This window comes from Esox lucius, chromosome 13 (assembly GCF_011004845.1).
Source record: "Esox lucius isolate fEsoLuc1 chromosome 13, fEsoLuc1.pri, whole genome shotgun sequence".
NCBI lineage: Eukaryota > Metazoa > Chordata > Actinopteri > Esociformes > Esocidae > Esox > Esox lucius.
This window is the reverse complement of record NC_047581.1, coordinates 31,104,789-31,131,414: the sequence shown is the minus strand read 5'-3', so window position 1 is coordinate 31,131,414 and position 26,626 is coordinate 31,104,789. Positions and strand designations below refer to the sequence as shown.

Below are 26,626 nucleotides of genomic sequence, written 5' to 3'. Positions count from 1 at the left end.
ACATTTCAGGGGATGGAGTACAGCTCCATGATCCAACCGCTTGAGTCTTCACCCGCGTGGAGTGGACAAGTTGCACAGTGGAGCAAAACTGTGTTTAATTTAACGCTAGTCATACATACATACTCTGTTATTGTACAATTGCGTATAGTGTAGCCGTTTTTGTTTCCTGCGCATAGTTTAGACGTTCTGCCTCAGTTAGGGGAACATGGCACTTGCAGTTAAATTCCCATGGAGGCCAATGTGCCTAAAAAGTACGAATGTTTCTATGGAAAAAAGGGTCAGCCAAATGACTTAACGTAAACATTTATTGCGTTGCTGTGTGACAACGAAACCGGTGAACTGGGGAATTGAGTACGACCGTTTTCTGTGATTGGCGATGGAGCACTAGAACTTCTGTCTCATCCCATTCGGTCAGAGAACACTTCTTTGCTGGATATGGTCCTGTGTTTTTGTGCGTGAGTCAGCCTTCCTGTGAGGTCTTAGCACTTGATACGGCACACCGGTCACAGTGGGATTGGCCAACATTAGGGAAGGCCCCTGTCTCCTCCTCAGTTTCCAGACACAGATCCTTCCACCGCCAGGTGACCCTTCGCACAGTGGAATTCGTCATCCGCTGCCTTTAAGCACTGCCGTGTGCTTTTGAAGACGGCAAGAAGCGTTTCATAGCCTTTTATTTGACGGGACACTTAGTAATTCCACCGGACAAGCATGAAATACTCTCTCCTCTCCTCTGGCTCCTCTTTTTTACTTCAAGGAAAATCAAATAACCCCCCACCCCCCCTCCCCCTTTCTCCTCCTCCTCCTCCTCTGTCAGAATGTGAAACACATTAACAGAATGGTTGTAAACGGGATCAAGCGATGTGGCGTCATGGATATTCATTCTCGTAGTTCTCCAAATGTGGGCACAGCTGTGCCTCTTCCAGTTTTGGTTTTGCCAGGAGGAGGCACAGGAATGGCGCGTGGCCTGAATTTATCCCCTTTAAAAAGACCTCACACCAGCTGCCGGCTGGGATTATTGCTTTACTTAGAATTTTTTAGGATTTCTTCTTATTTTTTTATGCTGTTTGTGATAATAATGTCACTGACAAACGGCCCCATATCGTCAGTAGGCAGCCCCCCGGCTGATCGCCAGAACCGTGTAATGTTTCCTTAAAGGCGGTGCGGCGGTGAGGACTCCACCAGCGGGAGGCGGGAGGGGATCCAGTGAGAGACAGGAGGGGATCCAGCGCGAGATGGATGGGGATCCAGCGGGAGACGGGAGGGGATCTAGCAGGAGACAGGATGGGATCCAGCGGGAGACAGGAGGGGATCCAGCAGGAGATGGATGGGATTCCAGCGGGAGACGGGAGGGGATCCAGCGCGAGATGGATGGGGATCCAGCGGGAGACGGGAAGGGGTCCAGCGGGAGACGGGAGGGGGTCCAGCGGGAGATGGATGGGGATCCAGCGGGAGACGGGAGGGTATCAGCAGGAGACGGGAGGGGGTCCAGCGGGAGATGGGAGGGGATCTAGCAGGAGACGGGAGGGGATCCAGCGGGAGATGGGAGGGGATCCACCAGGAGACGGGAGGGGGTCCAGCGGGAGATGGATGGGGATCCAGCGGGAGACGGGAGGGTATCAGCAGGAGACGGGAGGGGGTCCAGCGGGAGATGGGAGGGGATCTAGCAGGAGACGGGAGGGGATCCAGCGAGAGATGGGAGGGGATCCACCAGGAGACGGGAGGGGGTCCAGCGGGAGATGGATCCATTTACTTTGTGTTTGGATGTGTAGGTTGCGTGTCTACGCCGCCTCCTCTCTCACCGTGAGGTTCTCCCTCTTTTGGACCGGTGCAGTGTAGACTTTCCCCTAACATTGTGTTTTGTGCACACACACACGTTCGTACACTCACATGCATGTTCACTCACTCACACACACACACATGCACACACACACACACACGTTCGTACACTCACATGCATGTTCACTCACTCACACACACACACATGCACACACACACACGTTCACGCCCACACATTCACACACACACTCACACGTTCATACACACACACTCACATGTTTACACGCACGCATGTTCACACACACACTCACATGTTAACACACACATGTTCACTCACGCACACTTTCACACTCACAGCTTTTGATTATGGTTGCTCAGTCCCTGATTTCTCTGTTTGCATTCGAGAATCGGTGCATGTCAGGCCTCATCTGTGTGTTGGCCAACCCTATCAGCCCAAGGGAATGACTGGCTGGGTGGTCGGAACCAGGCGCGTGTGGAGCTGGAGAGCCCAGAGACCAGAGATGGCCGGGGAAGCCTTCATGCAGCGGGACTGACATCACTAAAAGTTTCCTTTGTGAGGTAGAAGGCAGGCAAGGTGACAGAGCCAGATAGGGAGGGAGGGAGCCAGATAGGGAGGGAGGGAGGGAGGGAGGGAGGGAGAAAAAATAAAGAGAGAACAACAGTGAGAGAAAGAAAGGAGAAGAACTCATGAAATAGAGAAGGTGGGCTGAGAGAAAGAGAGAGGGAGAATAAGAGAAAGAAACAGAGAGAGAGAGGGATCTTGTACGCCTATCCTCATTAAGGAAAGGTCAGACACATATTAATGTCAGGGAGTAAAGCAACACTGTATCTCGATGGGTGGTCATGTGTCAGCGTGTGTGAACTGCGTGTGAGTGTGTGTGTGTGTGTGTGTGTGTACACTGCACCACGCCGGCCCACAATGGCAGAGGGGTCACCGGCGAGCCCTGCGATGTGTTGCTCATTACGGTCGGGGAGAAGGCTGCCGAGGCCAGACACATTGACCCATGTCTCCCGGAGCACTTACCAGCCTTTTCATCAAGTTAAAATGGCAGTTTGACCCCCCCCCCCCCCCCCCGCCACACACACTACCGCGCGCTGCCTCCTGTTAGTACCGCCTGCGGTTAGCGGATGCAGCAGACGCGCATTCTCTGCACAAACCCGCACACCTTCGTTGTCTCACTGTCGCCGTGTCATACAGGCGCACGCAAACACACACACGCACACACACACACACACACGCGCACACACGCACACAGACACACACACACACACGCACACACACGCACACACACACACACACATGCACACACACACACACACACGCGCACACACACACACACAGAGAAATATTTTCCCACGGTTATCAGATATGGCCCCGTACCGTCAGTAGCGGCCAGTGCTGATATTGGTCCTCCGGGAGACATTTCACATGAAATATTAATCGCGTACAATACATATTGAAATGTATAAATATAGAGGTGGTGGTATGAAACAGGAGCTGTTCCTCTTTCCCCACTGCTGCCACAGACATCCCATGTCCCCTAAATGCCTTCCCTCCAACCTGACGTTAGGGCACTACGCAGGGACTAGGTTTTCATTTGGGAAGCGGCCATAGTTAGCAGTGCCTGAAGGATCAGGTAATGGCGGTCCAGTTCATTAGCCATTGATCGGCTTCTGTAACTATGTGTTAGATTGCATTTCATACACATTGGAATCGAATAGGCTCTGTAGGAAACCGACTTTTCGCTAATATAATACAATAGATAAGAAGTAATGCGGTGATGCAAAAACCTCAAGGCAGATCTGAGCAGCAGCGCTGGTGTGTTTAAATATCTGGCTGCGTGTGGTTGATGATCCTGCTTGATCCCAGTTTTTGCTTTTTAATGAAATTTCTGTGGGTTTTGAGAAATATTGACTTCTGACATGCACACAGTTTTCAAACAGCTGGTACGCTGTGAAACCTTGATGAATCGCTGAAACAACAGATTGCATTCAAACTAACTATCACCATTCCAGCTAGGTGATTTCTCTTACATTGGACATTTGGTGGATGTTTGGTTTCTCCAGTTATGGTCCGGCTTCTGTTCACTCATGTGTTTCTGAGATTCATTTTTGTATTTACCCAAAATTTGTTCTGGTTAATAAACTTATCTATTTCCGCATGTATACTGCATTATACATTATATGCAACACCTTCATTATAATCACAGGACAAAGTTGTTCGTGTCATGCACAGTTTTTATTTCGCAAAACAGCCCAGAGAAGGATTTGCATTATTCCAATCAAATCCCTCCTGTTGTAATTTTTAATCTGTTCCGTTCTCTTCATGAACTGCAGCGTTTCGGCCGTCATTAGCGATGTCAGGTTTCTGAGAAACCCGGTCATTAAAGCACAGACGGTGGGGTTTCAAGTTTATACCCATTACTGACAAATTGCAGTTCTGTATTTTGTTTGTACACCGGGGGAAAAGACCATGATTGGTGCAATTTGGCTCTGCAATCACTGGGAGCCGTGTTATTTAGGCTAGGCCCGTGGCACTGCCCGCTGGCTGGCGGGGCGAGACAGTGTTATTCCAGAACCAATGGGTAAATCAAGATTGACAGCCTGCTCCTCTGCCCCTTGTTATTCCTTCACATTTATGTAAAATCCTATCAAACAAAATCAGCCTTACGCTTAGTGTCTGAATGTCCTCATGTCTATTATTTCTGCCCCTCCCTTTCTCCTCTCTTCTGTCCCTGAACGTCTCTCCCTCCTCTCTTATTGTCCCTGTCTTTCTCAGGACACAGAGATCGTGAACACGGCCATCCTGACGGGCAGACGGGTTGTGGTTCCGGTGAAGCTGGTCTCGGTGGATTGGGAGGGTACGGTGAGGGAAGTGGTGGATACGGTCAGCTGTACCTCCCCTGACACAGACGTGGTCAAGGTACTTATCAGGCAACGCAGGGGACACAACACAGGGGACACAACACAGGGGACACAACACAGGGGACACAACACACAAGAAAAATGATAATGGTCACTCTCATGATCTTCAACTTAAAAAAATATCATTAAGCTTCCCTCACAATATTTTTGTGATATACAATTCCTGATTTTTCAATAAATGGTATTAAAATTCATGATTTTGCAATATTCAGTTAGTGTTATTCCAATTCGTGGTTTTGCAATATTCAGTTAGTGATATTCCAATTCGTGGTTTTGCAATATTCAGTTAGTGATATTCCAATTCGTGGTTTTGCAATATTCAGTTAGTGATATTCCAATTCATGATTTTGCAATATTCAGTTAGTGATATTCCAATTCTTTTCTGCAACTCCCAGTGGTCTAGACATAGCACACCACAGTGGTGCCATTTTGCTCTCAAAAGCTCAAAAATCCCAGAAGGCATCTTTAAGTTGGTCCTACTGTTAGCTTTACCCAGTGGCCTGATCATCTCCCTGCCGACTGACACATGTTGCTAATACATATTCGCTGAACGGGGAACGTGTAGACACCTGGGCGGAGTTGAGCAATGACAACAAGCATCCACGCTACCTGTTGAGTGATGTGTTTCACCTGTTGGGACGTTTATCTGACTTGCCACTTGGTAATTATCTTGAAACCTGTTGGGTTTGCAGAAATCATTCATGCTTTGTCATGCACACACAGAGATGAACAAATAGCCTATTCATCTTTCTCTTTGTCGTCCATTCAGCAAGCTAGCCATCAATGCAGTATCTACCGCCGTACCAAAACATTTACCATCTGTATAATATGCTTAACATTTATTGATTTATTGGGGGAGGTTGTTTTTGCTTCCTTGTCGTCCTCTTCCACGCCAACGCTATTACAGTGTCTGTATTTGAAAAAAATAAAACTTTTATTTTCCCCAAACCAGGTGACCATGAACCAACGCCTGCTAATGCAAGGACACAGCAAATTGAGGTTGCTCTGCACATGTAAAATTCAGCTCTTGTTTAAACTAATTTGTTGTCTATTCATTCTGCTTTTGTGTTTTATTTTCATAATGAGCCACTAATATGACTGCGGTAGTTATCTCTCTCCGTAGAACAAGACAGTTACACAAGACGTGGCACAGTGTGTTGCTTCGCTTCTGACACGACCACTGTTTTGTTTATTCACGTTACCGTGTTGAATAACCCCTTTTTGTTGCCGGCGTTCAAAAGGGGCACAGTGACATCTAAAAGATTGACTTCCATTCCATTGCCTTGGCCCTCAGCCCTAAAACATAAACATTACTCTGACACTTTCGATATGGAGGCAATTTCCTGTTACAAGGAGCGAGGTGTTCTTTAATGCAATCGATACGGTGGAACCGCAGGAGCTCATTCCGCGGCGGTAATACAAACCGGGACCACAGAAGGTGTTATTAAAAAAAAAGGGCAAATGTTTTAGGCCCCGTCTGTTTCGCTTCGTAGTGGTGCTATTCTTTGTTTTCCTGAACACTTGGTGGTGTGGATCAGAAAGGGATAAGCAGCTTTGCTGTCATATCTGTGACTGTTGGGAAGGCACGTAAATCCTCCGGTATGTTGGGTTGACAGCCGTTCCTACGGGAATGCCCTTCAGGTCCGGCCAATGGGCACCCTTAACTAGACTATGACAGTTGCTCCCCGAAGCGTCTTTCAGTTATGCTGCGGGTAAACAAGTTATTTTGATTGTGTCGTTTCGTGAGATTGTCTCCTTAACTGTAAGAAGTCACGGAGGCCGTGGCGTCGGATGGTCCTATGTTTTTTTGCTGCTTCCTCCGATGCGTATAGACTGCTGCAGGGTGGGTTTGATTCCAGCCCAATGTGCTTTCAGCCAAAACTCTGTCTCTCAGGACGTGGCTGTATGCCACACAGCAGGGCTGACAACCCTGTTCCTGGAGATCTACTTTCCTGTAGGTTTTTTTTCTTCATCCTCATTTGTGACTAACCTGGTTAAGCTTTTCATCCAGCTAATCATTAAAATAAGGTGTGCTAAATTAGAGTTGGAGAGAAAACCTACAGGATGGAAAATCTCCAGGAACAGGGTTGGGTAGGCCTGCATTACAGAATGGAGGCATTATAAGACTGTATACAATATTTAGTCAATATGTTAAGCCAAATCTGTGTATGTATTGCTGGGGGAATATATGTGCCTGAACTTCCAAGAGAATGTCTGGAGGTGCCACTGAACTAACAGAATAGTCCCAGATTTTAAAACCACACAGTTTAAACCACACCCACTGCACACCGCACGAATGCTCAATCAACGGATTTAAAAGAAAATAGATACCATTTAACCCAGTCTGTCGAATCTGAAAAATCTGCAATTGTTGTCTGTCCCGAGCTGCGTGGCTAAATTAAAGAACCTAATGTTTTAGGAATTACCTGGTTCTCTTGGATTGTGCTAGATAGGGTCGGTGCTGTTTATTTCAGAAAGTAGACCAAGCTGAAAAGCTTTGAGGAGAATTGGAATTGGAATGAAATCCAGCCCAACGCTGTAGCTCTGGCGGCTAATGCGGAGGACTGCCGGTTGGCGGAGATGAACATCTCGAGTCACAAATATGTCAGTGTGGTTATGTTGCCTACAGCAGACGTGTCCCTCTCTCTTCGGTGTCATTGATATTATCCCCGATGACAACCTCCCCTCCGGGAACACTGACTCCACACGTGCGGCTCAGCGCGGTCTCCGCGGGGCGCCGGTACTGAGGAGGTGTGATCCGTCCCGAAGTTGACGCCGCAGTCTCTAGGTCAGCCACCAGTACAGGCGGCAGGAGATGGGACGAGACCGGAGCTGACATGATCGCTTGGGCTCATCCGCTACATTACCTAGTGCCGGGCACGGCACGCACCGAGGAAGGAGTGGTTATGTTGACGGCTTGATGAAGCGAATGAAGTTGTCACCGGCGAAGATCCCACCGACTTACCATTAAAATCCCCTGTTTAACAGAGACACGTTAACTGGCCGGCGCCATAGGGTTACGCGCCCATAATTGGCTCGTGAGAGGATTCCTCCCCGTAATGTCGGAGGTAATTGAATTTGACAAAGAGGAAGACCGGGGAGGGGGGTGGGGGGGGGGGGGGGTGTGTGGAAGGAGAGGAGGGGGTAGAGCCACGAAACAAAAGGATTAGAAATTGATCCATTCCTTCCCGTCCTCCAGTGTCATTTAATAAAGAGGGCGCGGAATTTGACACGTCTACAGGATGCCATCTGACAGAGTGTGTCCTTGTGCCGGTCAGCGGGGGACGGGGGCGGGGGGCGGGGGACGGGGGGGGGGGGGGGAGTTAAGGGCACGTCAGTAGAAAGAGCGAGGGAGAGATATGGGGCATGAGAAGTCCGGGTTGCAGGTGCAGAAGACAGTGAGTGATGGCCGTCAGCTAAGGTGACTTCACCACACCTATGCACATGGATAGGCCTCACATCTCTGTGTCTGTCTCACTGTGGCACCTGTGAACATTGTCTGTGTCATCGTAGCATCTGTGATTATTGTCCGTCTCATTATGGCAATCTGTGAGCATTGGCCTCGCTGAGACGCCAGTTTGAAGTAGTCTGTTTTCATTGGCTGAGATCTTCTGATGGTTGTTAACTACTTAAAAATGGTGGAAGCCCTTGATGGTGATGCCCATGCAAAAAGGGTTTGACATCCGTCTCCTCTATCCATCTCAGTAAACTCGATCAAACTTTGGACGGATTAGCAAGTTTAGCGGACCCCAGGTGCATGGCTGGTTGACTGTGACAAAAAGCAAATGATTGGTTAAGTGGATTAGAGGCATATTCGCTACCTGCCTCTGTCTGGCCCACCGTTTAGCCCATAATAGGCTTATGGCTCGACATAGAAGGCTGGGCTCTGCTGTCTACCCTGTTCCTACATGGTCATTCACACACCCACATTTAAAACAGAGTGACGGATTAAGGCTACACGCCATCACAGTTTCTACTTAGTGTTTACACTGGCTAGTATTTACCCACCTGTTTCGGTGCGTCACATTAAAGGATCGTCTGGGGGAGGCAAAAGCAGCTTAACAACCAAAAACAATAGAATTTCTGTTGAAAGTTGATGTTCGGGGGAGTGTATTGATCTGATTGAAACACCTCCAGTATTACTGCTGATATAAAGTTGAGCTAGCTGCTTTGCTGGAGGAATAGTGCAACGCCCTGTAATGAAGAATGACATCGCAGTTTCCTGCGCCACTTTCATCGAGTGTCATGTGAGCCTCAGTCATATCTGTTCTTTATTCCTCCGTCTCTCACGGTCTCTCTTTCTCTGTCTCTCACTGTCTCTCTTTCTCTGTCTCTTTTTCTCTGTCTCTCACTGTCTCTCTTTCTCTGTCTCTCACTGTCTCTTTTTCTCTGTCGCTTTTTCTCTTTTTCTCAGGGGGCATCATTGAGAAATGTTACAGTTCTGTGTTCGTCCTTGACAGGCAGAGTCCTTTAAGAGTTGGAGTGACTTTGAGAACCAATGAGAAGACAGAAGCTGAGGTTGTCATGCAGAACCTGGTGCCTAAAATGCTGTAATTCGTATAAACGTTAAAATCAATAACTAATTAGTCTTTAATTGGGGTGAAGGTGGGGGTGGGGTGGACGTGATCCCTGGCAGGAATACCCCCAATGCGGAAATCCTTGCTCATTATTGATGTGCCACTAGGTCCTGCCCTGACCGCAATTCACGGAGCGGTCGCAAAAAGGGTCATGTTCGAACTCTGAACGGCTCCCGACTGGGACCTTCCCTCATCACCTATCGTCCCCCAGGGAGGGACTCTGGCCCCAGGGCCAACTGCCTCCCGGCCCCCCTCACCACAGGGAGCCATTAGGGCTCTTTGCCCATGCATTAGCGCATCGACGGTCGCACACACTGAACCATGGACTTCTGTAGACTGCCTGCCTTAATGTGCCCCTGGAGCCGTCATTCTCTCTGGAGTCTGGTACGTGGCGTATAGCAGTACGGCTTGCCTGGTCGAGAAAGAAGCAAATGCCAACCAGTCAGGTTTTAGACGTATTTGGGGTTACTTTGAGACGTATTGTTGTCTTCTTTTACAGGGTGAGGAGAAGCACAGGTGTGGAATCTTCATTTGAACACTGTAATCGACGGTTGCTCTGTTCTTTCATGGCTACAGGGCCTGCCATCCAGTTCTCCTCGTATACCTCTCAGCTTGTTTACCAGTGCAGTGGCATGGCGTCTGGCTTGTTACCATTTGTTTGAAATGAGTGATGGTAACGTTTTCTTAAATTACAGCTGAACAGTTTTCAAATTATGCTGTCATTTACTAAGAATGGGATTGACACACATTATAATACTTTTGTCACGCGTTAAAAATCCCTTAATATTTTAATCCTAAATGCGTTTATTCAATTTCATTTTTAGAACATAAAAAACAGAAACAATTTTCCGCTGCTCAATTACTTTAAAATCAGAAATTCTATTAATGGCGACTAATCAAGAATGCCCTGCAAAACAGCTAATGGTAAAGCATAGACGATGTTTCCAGAAAAAGCTGTCAGAGCAGAAGCCACCTGCAACCCAGCTCCCAGCAGCCTCCGTGTCATCACGCTGACAGTGAATAGAGAGGCCAGGCATAAACAAACCAACTGACAGGCCAACAGGCTTGAACCAGAAACAATGAGACAAGAGCCAGTACATATGAATAGCTTTCGATTCGATGGAACACTGGTATGGGAGGGAGTTCTGCGACTGTTTTAAACACGCCAGTGCACCTCAGTACTCACAGTTCCTGTTTTCACAAAGCACATACCCCCCCCCCCCCACCACCACCTGACAGACATGGATGGGTTAGGAATTTTTCTGCCTTTAACAGTTTAAAGGCAGAAAAATACAAGAATCCCTAAAGCCAGTTTAAAAAACAAGCCCCTTTTGGACCCCTCTGTCCAACACCTTATTCCTGTGTAATTACACTGATCTTCCTCTAAGATTTTCAATAATTTCCTAAATTGGATGATTCTTGCAATCCAGAGGGATGAAGCTGGAAATCTGGAAGCCTCTATGCAGGATTTCTGGGAAACCCGGGAATTATTTAGAGTGTTGTGCTACCAGCACTGCCCAAGGAGGCCCTAGATAATATATTTCTAAAGAAAATGTTTTTACAATTTAGCTCAAAGCTATTTATAACATTTGGCAGAAAAGTGTGGAAAATACACATTTTCTACAATATACCTCCAGTAGTAGCAACTAAAACTGAATGTGAATATTAATCATAATGCTCAACTAATTCTTTATGAAACACAAGTTATAAAAGCAGCATTTTCTTTGCACAAGTTGTTTATCTTGTTTGTGTTATTATTTCTGCACAGCGCGCTGAAATTAATGAATGACATAGCTAACCAGAATATGGCCACACTTTACCATAAAAACATTTGTTTAGCATTTAACCTTGTATCTTACCGTAACCATTCGGAATGAATAGCTAACCCTAATGAATAACCTCCAGCGTAACCCTATCTTTAACCGATCAGAATTAATACCAATCCCTAATAACTATATTAGCCCTAACCGGAACCATTTGGAGTTAGTACCTAAACCTTATATCTTAACTTAGCCCTAACTCTAACCTTAACCATTCGTAAAGAATCTCTAACTGTGGTCATAACACTTGAACTTATTGTGCAGGGGCCATGCTAATTTCACCTGTATGGTTTATGTCTTCAGTTAAGCACATGGATGTTCATTTCTTTCACTTCACGTTTAGAAGTTTCTCTCTTTCACTTGACTCATAGACATTTGTCATCACATCACATGTGGACCTTTCTGTCTTCCACTTCTCCCCTAGACGCTTATCTCTACCATGGTCATCAGAGACTGACATGAGACAGCCAGACCACGCTGTCTTCCCCTGTGCTTGAGCATAGACGCCATTTCGCCGCCGACAACCCCCTGAACCAAATAGGGTCAGTGTTCGCTTGGTGTCCTGCGCAAACAATCGGGGCACCCAGAACTACTGCGGTGGCGAATGCTCGGAGACACATTGGGGGCAGTAGTGACTAATATCCTTATGCAAATATACATGCAGATGCGCACAGAGCAATTTACCAACAAACTTAGAGCCATTCTCCATCCTCAAATGCTCACGCCAACGTAGACCGGCACGTAGGCTGACACGCTCTGTCTCTCTCTCTGTCTCTCTGTGTTTCTCTCTCTGTCTCTATCTGTCTCTCTCTATCTGTCTCTCTGTCTCTCTCTCTGTCTCTCTCTGTTTCTCTCTCTGTCTCTATCTGTCTCTCTCTATCTGTCTCTCTCTATCTGTCTCTCTCTCTCTGTCTCTCTGCCTCTGTCTCTCTCTCTCTGTCTCTCTCTGTCTCTCTCTCTGTGTTTCTCTCTCTGTCTCTCTGTCTCTGTCTCTCTCTCTATCTTTCTCTCTGTCTCTCTCTCTCTCTCTCTGTGTGTGTCTCTCTCTATATGTCTCTCTGTCTCTCTCTCTCTGTCTCTCTCTCTGTCTCTCTCTCTCACTCTGTCTCTCTCTCCCACTCTCTCCCTCTCTGTCTCTCTCACACACTCTCACTCTCTTTCTCTGTGTCTCTCGCTCTTCCTTAATTTTTGGGTTATTTGTTGCATTTCTGTTGTTAAGAAAGCCTACACTGTTTGCCTTCAATGAGCAGAATAAAATGCCAGTGTAACTAACAGGTAATTTTTAGACAACCCCCCCCCCCCATCGCCCAATCTCTTTCTCTCTCTCTCCTTCTTGTATCCATCCATCTTTCTTTGTGACAGTGTCTCTCTCTCTGCAGAGTGCAAATGGGCATTAGGGAGCTGTTTAGTTCCAGTCGACAAATGTGAGGTGACAGGCAATATGATATGCAGGTAGGTATTTTTTCTTCTAAAGAGGGGTTATTACACAAACCCAATCAGAACAGAAAGCTGGCTGGAGAGGTCTGGGCTAAAGGGGTGTAACGGAATCCCCTAGGAGATGATTGGTTAAATGTGGCTTCTGTACGATGCAAAGGCCCAGGGGCCAACCAGATCAGAGAGTGCTGTCAGAGGGAACACGCCCAGTCTCAAATGAAAATCACTGCCCCGAGTCAAAGCTAGGATTCATTAACGGTTGCAGAAATTGGAAAGCAAAACCTCTTCAACTTTAAAGAAATCTATAGCTTTTCCCAAAACATCCTGGATTGATGATTGAGGATAATAAAAAAAAAAAAAAAAACGGTGCAGTCCTCTGAAAAGGTGTGTGGAAAACTCTGTAATTTTGGTACCTGTGAAGGTGCAACCCTCTTCGAGGATGTATCAGTTCAGTTGATGCTGGAGCCTCTAAACTGTTAACTGGAGAAGAGTGTCTGCCAGTGGAAGTCAATGCGGCGGCCACCTTGTGGCAGGAGAGAGGTTCACAGGTAGCAGGTTGGGAAAGCCACAGACTTGTCCACTTTTTGTCCCAGTTATTACATCGTCACATTCCTATTCAGCGGTGAGGTTTAGGAATAAAAACTGACGAAGTCGTCTCTTCAAGCAGAAAGGGTTCCTGTGTTAGTCTGTGAATGGCCCCAAACTGCTGCTGGTTTTTCTGGCCATGGCAGTAGCAGCTGTGAGAGTGAAGTATTGGTGGCAAGCGTGGCCACATACACGTTTGAGGTACCGACAGAGAAAACATTTCTCTCCTGCAAGGCGCCTCTCACATTAAATAGGATGTCCAGAGCACTTTTTAGACTTCCCAGTGAGGTCTAACATGCGTCCTCTGTCTGGACAATCTGACGACTTACGGGCCCAGTACAGACAGCAGACTTCTTACCAGTTCATACACAGTAACCACGGCATGCCTATCTACAGTTTCAGAGTATTTTCTTTCATTTGCTAATTTTTTGTCCTTTTACTCTCTTTCTTGCTCACTCTTTCTTCCTTGCGCTTCCTTTCTCTCCTGCTCTGGCAGAAAAGCGAAGAGTGCCAGTTTTTTTTTCAAGTAATTTGATGCAGGGCCCTGTGAAATGATTGTTCTATCTCAGCTCTTGGCAGTGTTTTGCATTGTCAGCTGAATAATCAGTCATTTATCACTTGGGAGGAGAGACAGGTCTGATTGCTAGTCTTTTAGAGACTGCCGACAGAGTGAGAGAGAGTGATAGAGGAGGAAAGAAAAGGAGAGAGAGCGAGAGACTGAAGGAGAGAGAGATAGTGAGTCCACGAGACAGAGAGAGCAACATTGCGATATAGAGAGCAGGAGTGACGGAGCAGGAGTGAGAGAACAGGAGTGAGAGAGTGTGTGAGAGAGAAATAGTCTTCCTCACTGCTCTCATTCCAGACCATTCCAGCATTCACTTAAGTGCCAAGGAAAATGGTTTATTTTAAAGCAGTTATTTTAGCATGAGAGATTAGTCGATCAGTTTCCCATCTGTCATTTTAATACCTGAGATGCTATCAAAGAGTTTTAGTTGGTGTCCAGACAGATGTTTTGGGATCGTCAGAGAACAGTTTTTCAATCGGTTAAGACACTGTGAGGCATGCCAAGATATCAGTGCTGTGAGCTTCCTCCTGCTGGAGCAATCAAAACAGTTTGCTTTCTCTGTCTATTGATCATTTCTGAAGCCTGAATATTTATCAAGAACCAAACATTGGCCAGTGTTAGCTCACCTGTTACTTCCCTGTAGGCTTATAGTGTCAACATTGGCCCAAGATAAAAAATATTATATAAAAAAATATAGCAATTAAAATTGTCAATATTTTTTTTCGTAGTTATACAACCACTAGTAACCAGTCAAATACTGTTATTCTGAAGTAAATTAATTATGTATCTGCGAGAACCAATTATTTGCACTGAGGATACGACACATTTCAATCGAAAATGTGCCTTGAGGTAGGAAATATCTGGAACAACAGGATGATGTAACAAATAGAAAATCCAAGGCTGGTGGTTTGAGAAGACTCAAAGACTGAACAGCGGAACAACACAATTCATTCAGGCTTTTAACTGGTCATCATCTTGTTCACCCAATGGTGAAATGGGGGGAGGCTGGCATTGACTAGCTCCGTACCGCAGGGGAAACCTTAGCATCTTGGCGTGAGTAGGGTCAGAGACTGGGATATTGATTTAGTCTCAGACCTGTCGTCCACAATATTCAGTGATTCTATCTTAAACCACTCCACACTCGGAACCATTGAGAGATGAAATGTTAACAGTCTGTCTTGTAGTGGTACCACGCTAGCAACCCCGCAGGAACTTGGCTTTTCAGGGGTGTACACCATGCCGTCACAGGCGTGCTTGGCTGTGGTTGGGTCCCTCGTTCCCAGCCAGGAAACTGTTTGAGTAGATCAGACAGGGTGCTGAAGGTTGTGTGATATCAGGGCGTTTCCGGTCTGAAGGTTGATTATTGGTCTTAAAGCATAGGGCTATGCGACACAGTTAGTTATATTTTCTTCGGGTTCACCATCCCTCTGGTAACGCGGCTCTCTGTTCAATGGATTTTCCTGGTCTGTCCCCCTTTGCCCCACCGCAGAATGGTACGATCCACTCCCATGTTTATCCAGTCCCAGAATAATGACTGGGTGAGGAAGAAGATTCACATTTTGTCTGTAAACTGTGGTTTGGGCCATCTGTCAACAGAACAGGGTCAGTTTTCACATCCTAGACTGGAGAACAGGATCAGCATAAGGGTTAAGATGTCTTCCTTGCAACCCATCCTTACAAAATCTTTGTAAAATCACTAAAATATTGGTACAGTTACTTTGAAATAAATTACATTACATGTATTTATATATACTTTCAATAATATATTACATTTTATTTTATTCGTTACTTTGGGCGGGACTCAATCGCAACAGGACTCCAAACACAACATGTCCCCTTTTGCCTCTATCTCCTTGATTCAACATAGCTTTTGCCATGTAGATAGGAGAGGACATCTTCAGAGCCCTAGTGCTGCGTTCTACTCTTTTCCAACATCCTTCCAAAATAGAGAGAGAGAGAGAGATTATATACATTTTTCAGTGTCATCAAACTCAATGGCTCAGCTGTTTGCCACTGACAAAGGGGAATGGGTTTCAGCCTTGCAGCTGCCTGGAAACACACATTTTACAATCCCCGTGGTAGAGCCGTCTTTCTACGCGTTTCGTTGTCACTTTGACAGTGTTTTACGCCCTTTTCACCCCTTCGTATATGTCGGTGACATCATGAAACAAATTCAAATATAATAATTGATTGCGGTTCTAAGGTTTGAAAGAATCTCGGAGCGCTGAAAGAAAATAACTAATGATCAATGTATCATGACAGGTCAGCCTACAGATGCTGGACGAACAATGATTGCCTCTTCGAAGACGGATCGCATCATTTCACGGCTTCATTGGAGAGAGGTGGTCAGAGGTGATGGAGTCTGTGGAAACGGCCTCATCCTAAATCTCCTAGACTTCTCTTCGTCTCCTCTTCTGTTCTGTGGGACCAACTTGGGTGTTGCTTCTGCAGCTCTGGGCACCAGAAAGACAGTTTTCTGAGGCAAAAAGGCTTTCTCATTTTCAAAGCTGAAAAAAGCATTTCCATACAATTTTTGGCTTATTGTCTCCTATAGTACAGACTTTCTTGGTCGTTACATTCTGCACTTGGGAGGCGTGTACGGTGCCAACTAGGTAACCACATCCCAGCATGTAACAAATCTCGGGGACAGAACAGCACGCCAGGGAGGATTTTATGTGGCCGTCACAGCATGGCAGCTGCACCTCAGTCGCCAGGGTTCTGTGAAGTGTGGTGCGAAGGTCTCGAGATCATCACCGGGGCCAATCTCTCTGCCATCTGGGACCCTTAGCGAACATCTACAGTAGTCAATAGTAGAAGACTCCTGTCGACGTAGTCATACACTGGTCTGTATCCTACTGTTTGGCAGAAGAGGCGTGTCTGTATCTGACAGGACCCGGTCCAGCTTCCTCCGCCAAGCCACAGACTGTTAGACAGACGAATTATTATCAGATGGCAACTGGCTACCTACATTCTCTCATTAGCACTCTGGGCACTAAACACACATACACACACACACAAACACACACACACACACAAAGATAGCTGCTACTGTTTATTGACATTACCTACACGTACATAAAACTGAAGTCTAATGAACACATTCCATTCCTATCTAAGTAACATAAACCCAAGCTACAATGAAGACGTTTACTCAATACTGGTACACTTTGTATATTATAATTATGCATCTTTTTGTTATTTGTGTCTCTGTTTATATATCCATTTCACTGTTTTTCTGCACTTGCTGTTAATGAAGCATGTGACAAAAACATTGTGTTCTGATATAGGGTTAGCATTCACCAGTAAAGGATTTCCACTCATGAACAAAAAATAATAATCAAAAGTGTATCTCAAATTGCACCCTTCAACGTTCCAAGTGCCCTGGTGGAATGTAGTGCACTTACAAGAAGAATAGAGCTCTTAAAGCAGGAATAGTGCTCTTAAAGCAGGAATAGTGCTTTTAATGCAGGAATAGTGCTCATAAAGCAGGAATAGTGCTCATAAAGCAGGAATACTGCTCTTACAGCAGGAAAAGGGCTATTTATAGCAGAAATAGGGTTCAACTAGCCCACTTTCAGGTGTTGAAAGACGAGTTTTTGGGGACACATCGGCCCTTGTTTTGAAATAAGATACACAGCTGCGAATATTTTGAGCTTAACTTCGGCACCTACGGACTTGGCTTCTAGTCACCAATCTCATCCCTGAGCAAGGTGATAGAAGCCCAAGGAAGCCCATGCGACAGACACCCAGGAATACCCTGTCCCTGGAAAACAGCACTGCTGGAGTACCACCTGCTCCTCACAGAAGAGGGAGACAAGAAGAGGCAGGGAACGAAGAGAGACAGAAAATATAGAAAAAGGCAGTAACCGAGGAAGAGACAGCAAGAAAGATAAGGAGCGAGAAAGTGAACAGGAGTTGGAGTGCAAGAAAAAGAGCGAGCGTGAAAGAGAGTGAGAGCGAGATGGAGAGAGACACACACAGAGACAGGGAAGAAATAGAAGAAAAAAAACAGGATTTTCTTCTCGCGGACTCAAGTGTCTTTGATGAAAACCAGCGGTAAAGGCTCACTCACCCTGTCTGTCAATAGAGCTATCTCTGAGGGACGGACAGATGGAAGGACACGTGGAGGCAGAGTGGCGCTGATAAGGCAGTAGGAGGATGAGAGGCAGGGAGGGATGTGCGTCTCTCAGCCACCATTCTGGAAAGAAATGCTCCCTATCAGATCTCATTCACTGTGTCTCGATGGGTAAAACGGCAGGCACAGTAATTAAATCACCAAAAGGCGATCAGATTCTGATTGCAGTCTGAGACTGTGGGAATGGATGTCATTGTGTGTGTTTTTTGCTGAATGGAGTTGGTCCTATATCAGATTGCAATTTGCTAGCAATTGCTCTTGTGTAATGATCATTCAGGGGTTTTTCATTCTGCACGTGCGACACTGGGAGGATATCTTCTTTTGTTTTTCGTAGCTGTTGGCGCTGAAGGATTTTTCTATTTCCACTTTAATTCTAGTTCAGACACCATCGAACCCATGCACAATGAACGCACACATACATACACACAAACGCAGACATACACACACACACACACACACACACACACAAACCCTGACACACACAGAACATTGACACACACACGCACACAAACAAAGACACACACAGAGTATGTACACACACACAAACACACACACACACACACCTATAAACACACCACACACACACACATACACTCACAGACACACATATACACACACACACACACACACACACATACAGGTATTGTAATTATCCACACTATACTGTCCTTTTCTAATTCTGCAAATCAAACCGCAGTGACCACATTGATGCCGTTTTTGCGGCATCTACATCTGAACAGCCAAACCTCCTCAGAACCTCATTTCAAAGCTCTTAGGAGCAGTATAACCAGGGCTATATTTAGGCTAGAAATCCCCACTCCACTGCTTGTTATTTCAACATGCTTTACTGCTTCTATAGAGAGGTCATAATGTGAGACTGTTCCCCCAATGTCCCCCTGCACCCGTGTCCCTTCCCTGACCCCTGGATTGAGGGGCGGTGACGTCACTGACGACGAGAGGTGGATGCTGACTGCCCGACCTCCACGTGTCCCTAAGCAACAGAACTCTGTGTGTCCCACGGCAACAGAATTCTGTGTGTCCCACGGCAACTGAGCTCTGTGTGTCCCACGGCAACAGAGCTCTGTGTGTCCCACGGCAACGGAAGTGTCATGGTCGCGAAGTGACTTTTTATCACATAAAATATGTACTGTATATGAAGAGGGAGGGCAAATGAAAGAACGAGGGAAGGATAGGAAGAAAGTAGGAAAAGGGGAATCAGGCAAGCCTAGTTCAGCCAGCCCAGAAGTGAGGTGATGAATGTTGCTGGATTCCAACTGGATTCAAACCTGGGTCTTTAAACACTACACCACAGAGCCATACGTTGGCTGGGTGTCAGCATAGTGTCTCGACATTAGATCATTTTGTCAGGCATTAACATCATGCCAAGCTTGAATATTTTGGTAGACACCATTAAGCATTGTGTTAAACTGACTAACGTTTTCTTACCGTTTCTTAATGTTTACCTCCACCATAAATAGCCTCTATGAACTCTGTGGGATTTGCCACTGGCCATTTTAACAGCTAATTAGCCAGTAATAGGCTTACTTGTATCTACAAACATACTACTTGGAATAGTCATAAGAAATGAGCAACTCCCAGAGAGACTGAACATGAAATCTTCTCTCTCAAAGCTAATTTGATGGCACAAAAACATTTGTTTTTCTTGATAACTGACGTTTTTGTCAAGTGAAAAGATGAGAGAATCATGGAAACCCCTACACTTTTACTGCCCAAGGGATTGTGAAATAACCTTAGACAGTTTTATTTTAGGTTTACTACAACGTAGCAGCGGAATGTTGTAGCCAGCAAAGTTTTTGTCTACCCTGAACAAATCCTAAAGCATAATTTGTTTTGACTGTGACGAGTCTCAAACACAGGACCTCTAATCCGCGTCTATAACCACTACGCTATTTAACAAGGGGCAGTCAGTCAGTCACTCAGTAAGAGACATTCATTCTTGGCCGGCACCGATAACAACATTTTAAAAAAAGAATGGAAAAAAAGGGGGAAATTACTAAAATAAAGTGGAAACTAAATTGACAATGAGAGAGTGCGTGACATTTAATAAATCTAAATAAAATGTAGTCGCTGATAACATGCAGCAACAGATCAGTCCCTAACTGCAGATCTTCTTCCAATCCTGACATTAAACATAGAGGTCCTGGTGCTAAACTGACCCATGATCAGCATCTCTGGGGGGGCTACTTCACCCCACAACACATGAAGACCATTCTAAAGATCAGCTTCTGATCTCCTCGTCGAGTTGGTTTTTTCTCTGAGGAGGTCCCTTGGTAAATTCGACACTTGAGCGTGTGAAACGTTTGGGGACAGGCATGATGCTTTGCGTCTGATTCCATGAGGCGTTCATGCATAGTGGTCGTTTTTATTCAACCCGCTGCTCCACACGGAAGCCTGTCAAAACAGAACCGTCACTGTAATACTGACAACATGGCACCTCGCGGGCCCCATCAACTGGCCCTAATAAGGGGAGATTTTCTATGTTTTGCTACCCTTGTGAAAACCTCTGGTCCTCATTTGTCCTATGAAAACCTACAAACAAACAAACACACACACACACACTAACTTGCCGGCTGGCTGTCCTGCTTTCTACCAGGTGTCTCCTGGCTGTGACTCGGTGCTGGTCAATGGGAAGGAGATGAGAGGCAGACAGTCCCTGATGGTCAACTTCACCTTCCTCCACCTGAGCGCCCAGCTGGAGCTGACGGTGTGGGTTCCTCGGCTCCCCCTGCAGATCCACGTGTCGAACACAGATCTCAGCCAGGTGAAGGGCTGGAGGGTGCCCATCCTGTCCAACAAAAGGTGAGAGCGGAGAGGCTTAACGAGTGCCCTTTTTTGGGGCGTGAGGGCGTTTAATGGTGTGCACACAAGCGAGAGTGTATTTCCGTTCCGTGCGTTGTTGGACATATTCGGTCCATGTGTGAGTTTGTGAAGCGACCAATTGCGTTGTATTAGGCTGGGCGTTTGGTGCTATAGATGCAGGTGGTTCCGTGTAGTGTGTTATAGTTAATGGGGAAAAAACACACTGTTCAGGAAAGCCGGCACTTCCTGCTTGCGTATTGCCTGCCAGGTCAGGGCTGTGACATTGCTGATGGAGCTGTATATAAGGTTTGCCATTGTTAAGAACATTCTCACTTCTATTCTCCTGTATTCACTGCACATTGTTCACAGCCCACAGCTTATTAAATGCATGTCCCTACAGCCTGGTCTTACTTACCAAATCTGTCAAGCCGTGGGACATTGAATCATTTGGCGCCTTCTTTCACCGTTTTGTCTGGAAAACATGTTTTGGTCTCTCTGAAGGTTCCATTTCACTGGGTTTATGTGACTCTGGTGGTGACTCCATTTGGAGGCTGAGGTGTGAGGGTGTCAGAGAGCTGCTGTTATTAGGGTATTTCTGTCTGGTCTGCCTGCATTCCTATCTCTGTTTATCTGTCGGTCTTTCTGTCTGCCTGCATTTCTAACACCGTTTATCTCTCTTTCTGCCTGTCTGCCAGGCTGCATTTCTATCACTGTGTTTATCTGTATGTCTGTCTTTCTGTCTGTCGGCCCGCCTGCATTTCTGTCCCTATGTTTATCTGTCTGTCGTTCTGCCTGTATATTTGTCTGCCTTTCAATCTGCCTGCCTGCATTTCTATCTGTTCATATGTCTGTCAGTCTGCCTGCTTGCTTATCTGCCTACCTTCATTTCTGTCTGTTCATATGTCTGTCTGCCTGCTTGCTTATCTGTCTCCCTGCTTGCTTATCGGTCTGCCTGTATTTCTGTCTGTGTTTATTTTATCCGTCTGCCTGCTTTTCATCTGGCCTGCCTGCATTTTGGTCTGTCTGTTTGCCTGATTGCCTTTCTTGCTTCTTGCCTGTCTGCCAGCTTCTCTGTCTGTCTTCATGGCTGTCTGCATTTATGTTTGTCTGTTTGTTTATCTCTTCTTTATCTCTTCTTCCCTGGCTGTCCAGGCAACGACCTTCACATTCTCTGCAGGACCCATTTTTCAATTTGGACAATTTTCCTTTCCCTGTCTTTAAAGACGGCCCCCCACCATCAACCACACCGAGCCGCCTAGCCCTCTGGGAAATAGGCCAGTGTCTCACCAGTGTTTTGGGGGGGGGGGGGGGGGGGGTGTTGATGTTGTTGTTGTGTGCGCACAAATGTGTGTGTTCTACTCACTGGTGTTAGTGTGTTTCAGCTCCTTTCCAATTACACATTGCGGAACAGGACCGACACCCGATTCCACACAATGTCAACCACTACCTATCTCGTGTTATTTTGCAATTTTAGAATCTTATTATTTCACCATCTTATTTTTATTCTAACATCTGGTGTTATATCATTTATAGTCAACCGGTAACTAATTAGAAGCAACCCCATGTGTTTGTCAGCGGGAGCAGGTTGTCTGTGGCCTCATGGCCTGAGTCATCACCGTGTTACCCCCCCCCCTCAGGCCCACCCGCGACAGCGAGGACGACGAGGACGACGAGAGGAAGGGCAAGGGCTGCACGCTGCAGTACCAGTCCGCCCTGGTGCGGGTGCTGACCCGCTTCGTGGCGGAGCCAGCGGACCCGGGCGGGGAGTTGGTGTACCTGCTGGGTGCAGACTGGCAGGCGGACATCACAGACCTGGTCGTGGACTACCTGAAGGTGGAGGACCCACGCATCGCTCGGCTACTGGACGGACATGTCGTTATGGGCCGGGAAAAGGGCATCACCTCCATTCAGGTATTCAAATCCAGGATCTGACACGGGACAGTGTGAGTCCGCCGAGCTAAAGCCTAGGCGTTTAACTTTCAGGTGCGGTTACTCGTCCTGAGCTGTTTCTGTTACACCACGCCGTGCTGTGTGGACTGGTCCGTGTGACAGAGTGTGAACCAGTGATTAAGATCTATTATATTATCACTCCAGAAGATCCACTGTCGGTTTACATTTGCACAGCAGGTTGTTGGTTTTTTTCTGGAGTGATGGCACAAGTCCCCTATTGGCACTTAACAGCCAGCAAATCCAATTGGAGGACTTTTCCCAGAAACGCAGCCATGTTGAGATTTGCTTGCAGCGCGGCAGCCGTAAGCTCTCTCCCAACATCGTTATGAACGCAATTAGCTGTCAGATTCATGCTGTAATCTCGGCGGTAATGGTATGATGCTGAGAGCACTGCATAATTTTTTGTGGACTCATTACCGCATTTCAATAAAACAATACGACCAGCCAAGAATAAATAAATAAAGGCGACGACAATTCACAGTCACATTTGCTCATCAGCGGCTGAGTCATAGGCAGGAAGTCGTGGTGCTAATGAGATTCTCTCAGCGTACCAAGATGACAGAAACAACCCAAAGTGCTCTGTGAAGTGTTACCATGCCTGCTGGTTCAAAATGGGATTCCTTTCTCTATGTATCTGTCTGTCTGTCTGTCTCTGTGTGTGTGTAATTGTCTTTGTTTTCCTGCGTGTGTCTTGTGTGTCTGTGTCTGCGTGTGTGTGTGTCCATGTGTGTGTCCATGTGTGTGTCCATGTGTGTGTCTGCGTGTGTGTGTCCATGTGTGTGTCTGCGTGTGTGTGTGTCTGTGTGTGTGTCCATGTGTGTGTCTGCGTGTGTGTGTGTCCATGTGTGTGTCTGCGTGTGTGTCCATGTGTGTCTGCGCGTGTGTGTGTCCATGTGTGTGTCGGTGTCTGCGTGTGTTGATGTGTTTCTGCGTGTGTCTGCGTGTCTGTCCATGTGAGTGTCTGTGTCTGTCCATGTGTGTGTCTGTGTGTGTCTCCGTGTGTGTGTGTCTGCGTGTGTGTGTCTGTGTGTGTCTGCGTGTGTGTGTCTGTGTGTGTCTGCGTGTGTGTGTGTCTGTGTGTGTCTGCGTGTGTGTGTGTCTGTGTGTGTCTGCGTGTGTGTGTGTCTGCGTGTGTGTGTGTGTCTGTGTGTCTGTGTTATTCACATCTATGTGTAAAGGTGGGGACCTGATACGAAGACATGAAAGATTGGCTTAGGTAAGGATTTTTGCTCAGTCCTCTGGAAAAAGGCCCGTGTTTAGGGTTTAGGGCTGGAGATTTCTCTGTCAGGTCTCAGGTCCCCGCAAGAATAGAAAAAACAATAGGTGTGTAAAAATATGCAAACAAGACGGGTCACAACGATCACGACAAAAATGACAAAACCGGCCATAGACGATTTGATGTGAGTGAAAATTAATAAATTCATAATTATTAAAAGAATACTCAGAATAAGCAACATTATTATAAAGCCCAGTATATTTAACAGTTATTCAAATGTAGTTTTAATTTCCCAGTTCGCTGTCCCATTGTGTTCAACATCAGCGTAACTTGTTAACTTTGTCGTTATTCACACACTACCACAAACTTGTTATCTTTCATTTGCAATCAGGCTTTTTTCTGGGCTGGTTCATTTCTATGACATTGGATCGGACTGGGGCTGGGCCAGGCCTCCTCTGACCAGGCTCGGATCAGACAGGCTTGAATTTTCAGGCCCGCGTTATGTGTTTTTGCTCTTGCGGCCTGTTCGCCTCATGTACTTTGTACGCAGTTCACCAGTAGGATGCATGGGCAGGTATGTTTGGGGTGGTAGCTAGGGGGGAGGCCTAAAGCTCTCTAGGAACATCTGGGGGTGTATTCACTTACATCTTGCCTAGCACTCAAACAACCAGTAAGCACATGGATAGCCAAGGCCATCATTGAAGCACCCGTCTTTACATGGGAACTTCTACTAACTTGTCCCTTGTTGCCTGTAAGTCGTCAGGACTCGATTCTTTGACGTTTCAATCTTTTCCTCCCTGCCAAGCTCTCTGTTTGTCTCTCTCCCCCTCTTGGTTTGTCTCTCCCCCTCTTGGTTTCTCTCTCTCTCTGCCTTACGTGGAGAAAGAAGACGTCCCAGCGGTGTCAATCAACAAGTGGCGGGTCTGCAGCCATGACAACAGGATTGAGTTTGACGCTGACATGTTTGTTTGCCGATTTCGTTGTACACCAGTCGGATTCAGCTGCCTGTCGGTACACGGTGGTGTCGTTAAGCATTGTTCCTAATCTCACGCGCCAGTGTTCCTCGTAGGGCTAAGTTGTTTTGATTACATTTTGGCGTGTTCAAGTGCGGCCGACCGGCCTGGGGACTCCAGAGTGCGAGTGTGACGGATAGACAGACAGGGCGGACGGAGACATGCTGAAACATTTAACATGGTAGATTACATGCATATTGGAAGTGACAGCAGCGATGGATTATGACGGGGCTGAGTGTAGTGACGGTGGCTCCAGGACCGAAAGCAGTTAGAAGGATCCGCGTCCCAAATTCAAACCTGCTTCCCTAGATGGTGCCCCGCTTCTGAGCCCGGAGTACTTAGGGAAGTGAACTAGCAGGGTCAGGGGTTTATCAACAGCTCCAGGTCGGCGGTGGCCAGGAGGCTTTTTCCTGTGTTGTTGCGTGTTCTCTACTTCGCCAGTTAGGCCCAAGGGGTTGTGGTCTGCAGCCAGTGCACCACTGCTGAGAGCTGTTCTTAGACTCCACACAAAACACCAAACACAAGTGCCTGGATGCATCATTAGCTGCATTTTGGCTAAGGTGCCTTTTCGCTGTTTTGAACCTGTCACCGATGCAGTTAGAACAGTCAAAATAAATGTTACCTGTGGTTTAGACCACTGAGATGCCTTGGTAATACCTGTGATATATGGTCTGATATACAACAGCTTTGAGCCAATTAGGATCCAGGTCTTTCACCATAGACCCTGGAGCCTTAGGGGAACCTCTATTACATGTATTTCACTTCTACATAAAGCAGCAATCTCTGTTAGTTTTTTTTTAATACATTTGTAAGGATTTTAAATTGTATTCCAAAGTGTGTGGCCGGGCTCTAAGTATTGCTGTTCTTGTTCTTGTTGCCAGGTGCTGTCACCTCTGTCCGACTCCATCCTAGCTGAGAAGGCGGTGACGGTCCGGGATGACAAGGTGACCATCACCGAACTTGGTGTCCAGCTGGTGGCCTCGCTGACCATGAGCATGCAGGCCAGCCCAGGGAGCAACCAGGCCATCACACTGACCACGACCGCTCAGGACATGCTGCACAGCCCTAAACAGGTTTACCCCCCCCCCCACACACACACACAAACTCATTCCCACATTACAACTGTGTAAAGACAGACTTCATTCCTACATTACCAATATGTAAAGATAGGCTTCATAACTACATTTACCACTGTGTAAAGACAGGCTTTATTCCCACATTACCACTGAGTAAAAACAGGCTTGATTCCTACATTACCACTCTGTAAAGACAGGCTTCATTCCTACATTACCACTGTGTAAAGACAGGTGTAATTCCTACATTACCACTCTGTAAAGACAGGCTTCATTCCTACATTACCACTGTGTAAAAGACAGGCCTCATACTCTGTTCACTTGTTGAATCATTTCTTAATGAATGTATCTGGCACAAAAAGCCTCTAGTAGTTTCATCATTTTCACTTCAACTTCAAACGTCCTCTGGTTTAGTGTACAGCACACTACTGTACACTGGTCTTCAGTGTACAGTAGTGTGCTTGTAGCCTTGGATAATTATATTCATATCATAGGGGGTTATTTTCATTGGCAGTTAATTGGAAAAGCTCCATCTAATTATAACGAAAGCGGACATTCTTCTCTGCAGTTAACCTGCAGTTCCATTTTTTATCGCTTAGTTTCTATTTATCTCACCATTATCAAGGGGGAAATACATTGTTTTTCCAACATGGAGCCTTAATTATTTTTCTGCAAGGGGTTTGGCGTTACTGACTTAAACAATACTTTTTTGATTA

The 26,626-nt window shown here is 46.4% G+C and overlaps 1 protein-coding gene across 4 annotated transcripts in view; it reads left to right on the top strand.

Moving 5' to 3' along the window:
• si:dkey-215k6.1 (transmembrane protein 132C) overlaps nucleotides 1-26,626 on the top strand; it is a 221,088-nt gene that overhangs the window by 173,893 nt on the left and 20,569 nt on the right. For 3 of the 4 annotated variants that reach the window (XR_004576736.1, XR_004576735.1, XM_029124855.2), the window contains exons 5-8: nucleotides 4,577-4,720; nucleotides 20,453-20,658; nucleotides 22,296-22,569; nucleotides 25,719-25,910. Coding sequence is in view for 2 of the 4 variants with exons in the window: in XM_029124855.2 (XP_028980688.2) it covers nucleotides 4,577-4,720; nucleotides 20,453-20,658; nucleotides 22,296-22,569; nucleotides 25,719-25,910 (816 nt within the window). In the remaining 2 variants the exon portion in view is untranslated. Of the gene's footprint in view, nucleotides 1-4,576; nucleotides 4,721-8,754; nucleotides 8,970-20,452; nucleotides 20,659-22,295; nucleotides 22,570-25,718; nucleotides 25,911-26,626 lie in introns of those variants that run through there. The other variant, XM_034296661.1, reaches the window with a different exon arrangement.